General features: G+C 43.0%; 1 protein-coding gene across 1 annotated transcript in view; it reads right to left on the reverse strand.

Moving 5' to 3' along the window:
* Nucleotides 1–8200, reverse strand: part of fasn (fatty acid synthase) — a 34273-nt gene extending 26073 nt beyond the window's left edge. Inside the window, 8 exon segments of the mRNA XM_030754641.1 lie at nucleotides 260–394; nucleotides 606–721; nucleotides 1016–1138; nucleotides 1436–1636; nucleotides 2604–2777; nucleotides 2908–3060; nucleotides 4259–4394; nucleotides 7976–8200. Coding sequence (XP_030610501.1) covers nucleotides 260–394; nucleotides 606–721; nucleotides 1016–1138; nucleotides 1436–1636; nucleotides 2604–2777; nucleotides 2908–3060; nucleotides 4259–4385 — 1029 coding nt within the window. The 5' untranslated portion in view covers nucleotides 4386–4394; nucleotides 7976–8200.

Genomic DNA, 8200 nt, shown 5'->3' on the forward strand with positions numbered 1-8200 from the left:
TGAGCATACATTTATTTAATATTTACTAAAAAGATTATAAATAATTTGCCTTGTGAAGTTTACTGGCTCATTTTTCCCATCAATCACATCGATCTTCTTTTAATATGAACAAACCATGTATGTCTTCCAGGAGCATGTCTAACAGTTTGCCTTAAATCCAGTTGTTTGACTTTATTCTTACATTGTGTGAAAACATCAATGAAAAAAACATTTTCAGGTAAAGAAATGTTTCAAATCTTCAGCGTGCTGTTCCCCTTACCTTTGCCAGGGCAGCCAGACCAGAGGCTGGTTCTGGATGACCCATGTTGGACTTGGTGGAGCCAATAAGCAAAGGCTCTCGCTTTGATTCACAGAACACACTGACAATCCCATTCACCTCCTGTGGGTCCCCGACCTGCATGGAGAGAGCAGAGATGGGGGTGTAGATGGAAGATGTATCTGGTGGGTAACATTAGACGGATGTTGGATGGTTTATGTTTTAGAAATAAAAGCCTAATTTTATCAGTGTCCATCTTTCTGTCTCATCAGCTGTTTGTCTCGTGAAAAGTAGCACTACAACCAGGCTATAGGTGCGATTAAGAAGCAAGACTGCTGCGTGCACTGACCTTTGTTCCTGTGCCGTGGGCTTCGATGTATTCCACCTGCTCAGGAGTTATCTTGGCCTCTTGGTAGAGTGAGCGAACCAGCCTCTGCTGCATCTCACCAGAAGGAAATGTTACACCTGAGCGAATGTGTGACATAAGACCGATAAACAAAACCGTTCCTCCAGTCAGTGCACTGCTCCCCTCTGCTCACTGAGAACAGCGCTTAAAGAAAGGTGCACCTTGATATTCGACTTTTCTCTCACCATATCTAGCATCTCTGGCTACAACTAACCCCCATAAACAAACAATATTTGCTGATCTTTAATAGTGTTTATATTTACAATCACCACAAGTGCTGACATGTTTTCTCGGGATGTAGTACTCGTGCATCGTAGCATAGAACTTTTAATGCTTTTACTGGACCACCATACCTTGTTCTTTGTATCCATCTGTGTTGTTTCCTGCATTGACCACTGTTGCATAGACCCTTTTAGCCATCAATCGTTTAGTCAGCAGCACTGCTACTGCTGCCTCCGACCGACAGTATCCATTTCCTGACAGACAACAGAAACGTAACGGTTTAACCACGCAGTGTGCTCGTGTGCACCTAATACATGAAAGTACAAAGAGAGAAATTTTAGAATAAAAGATGGGCAAATGTGATAGAAAAGGCTGCACATTACTGAATATTATTAAAGACACTAAGAATAATATGTGTTTAACAGCAATCGATTCATCGACCAACCAGTCGAGCATCAGCACTGCTCCAACTTAGAGGCTTCAAAACTAATTCTGTCAAAAGGCGTGTTATGCCTTTTAGACCAAACGATGTTCCCATGATTTTATTTTACCTGAAGCGTCAAATGACTTGCAGGTCCCCTCAGGACTGAGCATGCCCAGTTTCATGAACTGCACTGAAGTGTTTGGCTTGAGAAGCAAGTTCACTCCCCCCACCAAAGCGGCATCGCAGTGGCCCTGGCGGATGGCATGGAAGGCATTTTCTAAACCCAGCAAGCTCGAGGAGCACGCTGTATCTATGGCAGTGCTGGGACCTGGAAAGAAAAGGTGATGAGGGTGGATTAGAGCGAGATGCCACATACTGCACGCACACCCACATGCTGTGGAACAACTCAAGGTGACCAAAAGTAGAAATCACCGGGACTGAGCAACCAGCTGCTGAGACAATCCTATAAACGAATTATGAAGACGAATCTCATTAAAAACAAATGCTAAAGTAAACAAAATTCATTTTAAAAGAAGTCAGTAATAATTCAGAATTGAACAAAAGTGAGACAGACTGCTGGCTGTGAGTAATGTTCATGCTTAGACCGTTTTAGTTCAGACGTCCAAATTCATTTCAGGTTCAGCATCCAACTAACATTTAAAACCATTAAAAAAAAAAAGAAAAATACAAATGCAGCCAACTAATATTCAAAATGTGATTATAAAATTCATTTGTGAAAATGAACATTTTAATGTGGAGAGACAATCAGCACTCCTGGCTGCTGTCTGCCCCCCCCCAGCCAGGTTTCCCCCAGACCAGAGAGCGCTGCTGAGGGGTTACTGCAGTACTGCATACTCACAATACTGCATACTGCAGCAAGAAAGATAAACCAATGTGAGATCATAAAATTTCTCTGATTCTGTTTTATATAATTGGATTTTTTTTTTAAACTTCTTTAGTTCTTCCAAGTCTTCCTGACTTTTTTTTTTAAATGCATAAAAAATAGTTTTGATGAACAGTAATAACACACATTATCAAATCTGACCCTGAGCCACACCAGAGGGCTGATTTCAGCCTGAAATAACTCAATAGCTCTTTGGTAATGATGTGGTGTTTGGCCAGTTTGACACCACTGCACCACAAACACACATGGGTGTGAGACAAAACACTACTGCGAGCTCCTCGAAGAACTGGAGCCAAAGAAGAACATTAACACACAAAGGCCTGTAACGAGTGAGAAAACCAACAGACAAGCTGAGCTGTGTGTGTGTGTGTGTGTGTGTGTGTGTATATACCACTGAAATCAAAGAAGTAAGACAGTCTGTTGGCCAACATGGCACGCTGGCAGCCGGTCATGCTGTAGCCCAGAAGCTCCTCTGGATCTCTGCTGAATGCCTCACCAGCTTCAGAGCCGCTCACACCGATATAAACGCCTGTTTTACTGCCACGGAGTGAGGCTGGATTCAGTCCTGCAACACAACATTCATTTTTAAAATACATTTACTTGGCAGGTAGTCTCACTCAGATTGCCAGACCGATTTTAAACTAAACCACTGTTTGAAAAGAAAAAAGAAAATTGAGTCATTTTTGCTTTCTCACCTCCATCGACAATAGCCTCATAGGCAATCTCCAGCATGAGACGTAGCTGGGGGTCCATGCTGTTGGCCTGTTTGGGGTGGACTCCAAAGAAGGTTGCATCAAATTGGCTAATGTCTTTCAGCTTACCGTTCCTCTTTGGAAGACCGTACAGACCTTGAATAACAACAACGGAGGAGAAGCATTACTTTCCAGATCGTTCCTCACAAGAGCTGAGTGCTCGTTTACAGCTCACTGACCAAACACACAATCTCATAAACACTTATTCCTGAGATTTACAACACAGACATCTAGCAGGTTACAGTGTATGCAGAAATTTAAAAATCCATTTTCTGTACACCAAAAGAAAGGTGCTACTCCTTAAATTTGACAAAACTGAGCCAAAGAGGGAGCTAATATTCCCAGAAGAATTTTCCCTCCTTACAGATTTGAGTCGTACTTCTTAAGCAAAAATTACAATTTTCCCATCCACAGAGTAAAGCTGTGCACCATCTGGAAAGCAGTTCTCCAATATAAAAAAGTGTAACAATCAGACACTAAAAATAATCAGACCAAGAAGTTGGATGCATACAGAAAGTAATGATGATGATTAAGACCAACAACAGACAACTAAAAATTCTAAGACCCAGACATTCATATCAATAAAAGGAGAAGTAGTAAAGTGGAGTAACTGAGAGCAACAGTAGTCCAGTAAAATGAATAAAACCTAAAAGCTAAAATAGAGAAAACAATCAAAAAAATTAAATAAAATCATCACGGTGACCAGGAGTCACACCCTGCACGATTTGGCTAAACAATGTTTCTAATTAGGTTTTACTGACGGCCGCTGATGTGTTGGTGAACCCCGGCCATGATGTGCTAGACTGCTCCAGCAGCTTGGAGTGTACAAGCTAAAAAAGTGGCTTCAAGGTACTGACAGAGAGGCTGGAACAACAGCGGCTACAGTCAAGTCCAAAACACACAGTTTTCAGTTTAGCTGTAGTTTCACAAAACAACAAAAAAAGCAACCTATGAGTCTAACTGTGCCTGAGCGGGCTCAGCCAGTACCAAGAGTATCACTCCACCTCACATTTCAGAAGACTAGTTATTTTTAGGTATTTTAACTTAAAATGTACCAAATTCTAATAAACTCAAGTTCTTGGCAATTTCATTCTCACTGACTGCAACTACCACAAGGCAACGCTACACCTGCACAATGTACGCAGACCGTTTGTGGATTAGATGTGTTGATGTCACTGTATATGATTTAATGTAATTCAATAAATACATTACTGCAGCACAGGGCACAGGAATGCATGTCTGACCACAAACAGTTAAACTAAAGGATTAAATGAAGCTTTATGGGAGGTTTTACCTGGTGTCCATCGCCGGTTATCCTCTGTTACCATATCCACACCGTTGACAAGATTTTCCCAGAATTCCTCCAGGTTACTGGACTCTGGCAAGCGGCCTGATATCCCAGTTATGACTATGTCATCCATACTGAATTACTGAAACACAAAGGACATAGCCAATCAGTGACAAACATTCTGCATTTTAAAGACATAATGAACGTGATCAATACTGGAGGTCAGACTACTCGATGCTGTCCTCTAACTCACAATGACCTCACAGTACAGAACCTCTGGCTGCACGACAGGACAGTCGCCCACAAAACAAAAACAAAAACAAAACAAAAGCTAGAGAGAGAAAGAGTGTGTGTGTGTGTGTGTGTGTGAGATCAATAAAACTAACTTTTCTGATCCATCTTTGGCAGCCCATTTGAGTAAAAATCAGTTACTGAAAAAAACTTGTGGATCTTTTCATGTTTGTAACACAACTAAACGATAACTGTTAACACAAAGTTGTTTTTTAAAAAAAATCTGCTGCATCTGTTACTGTACGTGACCAGAGGTGGGAAGTAACAAAGTACAAATACTTCATTTATGTACTTAAGTAGCATTTTCAGGTATGTGTACTTTGAGTTTTTATTTTTCTGACAACTTTGTACTTTTACTTTCTCCTCCTTACATTTTCAAAACAAGCTCGTTACTTTTTGGGGGAGGTTTGTACTTCACATCATTGCGCCTTCAAACATCAAACCAATCTGAGCCTAAATGGAGGGAAACATCCTGCAAAACAAAGTGAGGTACACTAACTTTGCGTTATTCAAAGGTTGCATGAAAATACTGCAGTTTAGTGCAGGATAAACAGGTTAGCCTGCTGCCCTGTGGTAAATTTACAGTAAAGCTCTGTGTTGGACTGCTGCAGAGCAGCTGTGGTGTTTGTGGTCAGTGTTAGCTTACATCATCAGCAGAGATGACTTTGAATTTAAACTGATGAAGCTGGAATTCTTTTACTGCACCCAATGATGATGATGTGCCTTTGTTAAGATAAGGCCAAAAATATGCATTAAATGGAGTTTCCCAGCCTGCAAATCCACAATCCGGATTGGATCCAGATGGCGTTCAGCTTGGCATGCCCTCCACAACTGTGTGAAATTAAGCTCATTGCCTGTAATACCTCACTGTATGGCACAGATGTTTATGGATGACTTGAATGTGAGCAAAGCCTAACAACAAAACGCAGACATCTTCAACATTACAGCATAATGAGGGAAATCAGGTGGAAGTGCAAACACGGATCAGTAACACTGACAGGCTACACTGACCCTCTCTGAGGCTCAGGAGCTGAAGGGATTTGGACTCCAGGATAAACGGGCCTTGGATTACATCTAACCTAACTTCTTCAGTCCATTATCTGATCTTGACCCAGATTACACACATGGCTGCAGGCACACAGAGATGATTTGCTGACTACACGCTGGCTGCTATGCTGCACAGTAACTGCAGACAGTCTGCCCACCTCATGAGTTACAAATTATACTGATCGCATATCCTCCTGGTCTTTTCCCCCAGCGTATTCTTTTATGTCAAGACTCTGAATTTCACTCTTCAAAATGCCACAGCAAGACCTAACTTGTCACCATCTTCACAGCAGCAAACAATAATGCCGTCTGCTCAGCTTCCTTAATTACTCCACACTGGAACTAAGATGACAGGAAAAACTTGTTCCTGGATTTCATTTCCTTTCCACATCAGTTTCACCTTCCCACGAGCTGAAAGCCCCAAAGTCACCCTTCATACCTTCTTCACTTATGTGCTCCTGTGTGAGTCACTGTTATAATACTGCTGTTATTAAAAGGTTTCCCTTTGTGAAGCTGATTGCCACACATTCATGTCTGCAGAGGTTTCAGGCACTAAAAGTCATGTGTGGATCCTTTCTAAAACAGTGCCATGAATGAATGTATTCATTTTATTCAAAGTTTATACAAATATTGTTATATTTTAATGGTCCACTTTTCCATCATGAGGACACTCGTGGTTAGCAGTCGCCTCACAGCAGCCAGGTTCCCGGTGGGAAGCTGAGCCGGGTTCTTTCTGTGCCTGAGTGGGTTTCTCCCACAGTCCGAACACATGCATGTCAGGTTAATGAGTGATTTGAAACTGGATGTGGATGTGAGGCAGATGAAGTGCTTGAAGTGGATAGAATAAAGCACTGTATGAATGGATGGTTAATGTGGCTTCTAGTTTAAAGGGGTCTGAGTGACTAGAAAGCACTATAGAAATGCTAACGCCTGAAGCAATGTGGTGCCCGGAGACCTCTGAATATCAATCAGGTTCAGTGACCTGTAGCAACAACAGCTGAAGCCATGGATATCCGCTGTGTTGGTCGCTGCTGTTCATCGGAACAAAGTGTCAGTGTGGCACTGTATCACTCAGGGGGAACCAGGCCTCTGAATGCCTGCATGCCAACAGCTAGTGTTTGTGTGTGTGTGTTTTTTTAATCAAGTTCTCCTATAAAAACTGATGGGATTAGTCTGTTAATCTTGAGAAGATGACTGAAATAAAAGACTTGGCTCACAGTTACACTTAGTATTGCTGTTAGTGTCTAACTAGCATTTTCTTGGGAACATATATACAGTATACAGTACAAGTCCATCTAAAGGACAGTAAGCAGCTCCCCATGGTATAGCTACAATCCATTATCATAATTGTTATTAATAATTTCTGGCTCTCTTCCAGTGTGTCTTTTGTCCCGTCTCCCTCCCCTCACCCTCAACTAGTCACAGCAGATGGCTGCCCCTCCCTGAGCCTGGTTCTGCTGGAGGTTTCTTTTAAAAGGGAGCTGTTCCCTCCCACTGTCGCCAAGTGCTTACTCATCAGAGGGCATTTGACTGTTGGGTTTTCTCTGCATTACTGTATGATCTTTACCTTACAATATAAAGTGCCTTGTAGCGACTGTTGTTGTGATTTGGTGCTGTATAAATAAAACTGAATTGAATCCAGGTACACAACTTTTGACTGGTACTGTGTATATACCTCCACTTCAGCAGGACTGATGAGCCTAAAACATGAGTAGGAAAAATGAATGTCATTCGCATTGTTATCACACTGAGGTCAGGTCACCAAACAAGGGATAAAGGGTGGGAGGGGGTGGGGTGGATGAATGAATGAATGGATGGATGAACCTGCGCACTCTGACAGCACCACATTAGGAGAGGTGCACTGCTGGGCCATTTACTGTAATCCACAGTAAGCGGACACTTTAGTCCGGTTCAGCCGGTTTCACATGAGGGAGACCGGTTGCTCCCGGGCCCAAAGTTTTCCTGCATCCCAGTAGGATCCGCAGTTGTAGCATCCCAAACTGCGCAAGTGTAAACATGGAAAATCAGAGTGATGAAGTCTGAGCAGAGTCTGTGACTGCGGCTGCTCCGCTTCAGGCCCGCTGGATAACTATTTTTCTAGCATAGTTTTCCTCAACATTTCTTCATTTAGCGTGACCGTGCTCGTTAACAGCCAACCCCACAGCACAGCTTCAAACACACGCTGCGTGTTGCTGCAGCATGTAGGCCCAACACAACCACAACGCAGAAGAAACACCGACAGAAGGCAAATTTCAGGTGCCGCAGGTAACGCACTCTTTTCTGTTTAATGTAACAGCGCAGCAGAGTCGACTGTAATGTGAGATGAAGGGGGAGTACAGTGCCGGGCCCCGCAGCCGGCTCCGCAGGTACCGTCAGCGGACTTACCTGTGCGCAGACTGTTTGGATGTTCCCGAAAAAACTCCGACCTGGAGCCGCTCAGCGCCTGTTTGAGTCGTACCGCTCCGTTCAGTTGCCACCGGCGCTGCTGCTGTGCTTTCTGTGCTTGGCGTTAGCCTCCGTGCTTCATTGAATCTTTTTCCTCTGATGAATTTAAATGTGTCACTCTCTGCCTGCCCACGCCACATGGGCTGACAACCGCTTGGCCCAACA

Source organism: Archocentrus centrarchus, chromosome 19 (assembly GCF_007364275.1).
Source record: "Archocentrus centrarchus isolate MPI-CPG fArcCen1 chromosome 19, fArcCen1, whole genome shotgun sequence".
Classification (NCBI taxonomy): domain Eukaryota; kingdom Metazoa; phylum Chordata; class Actinopteri; order Cichliformes; family Cichlidae; genus Archocentrus; species Archocentrus centrarchus.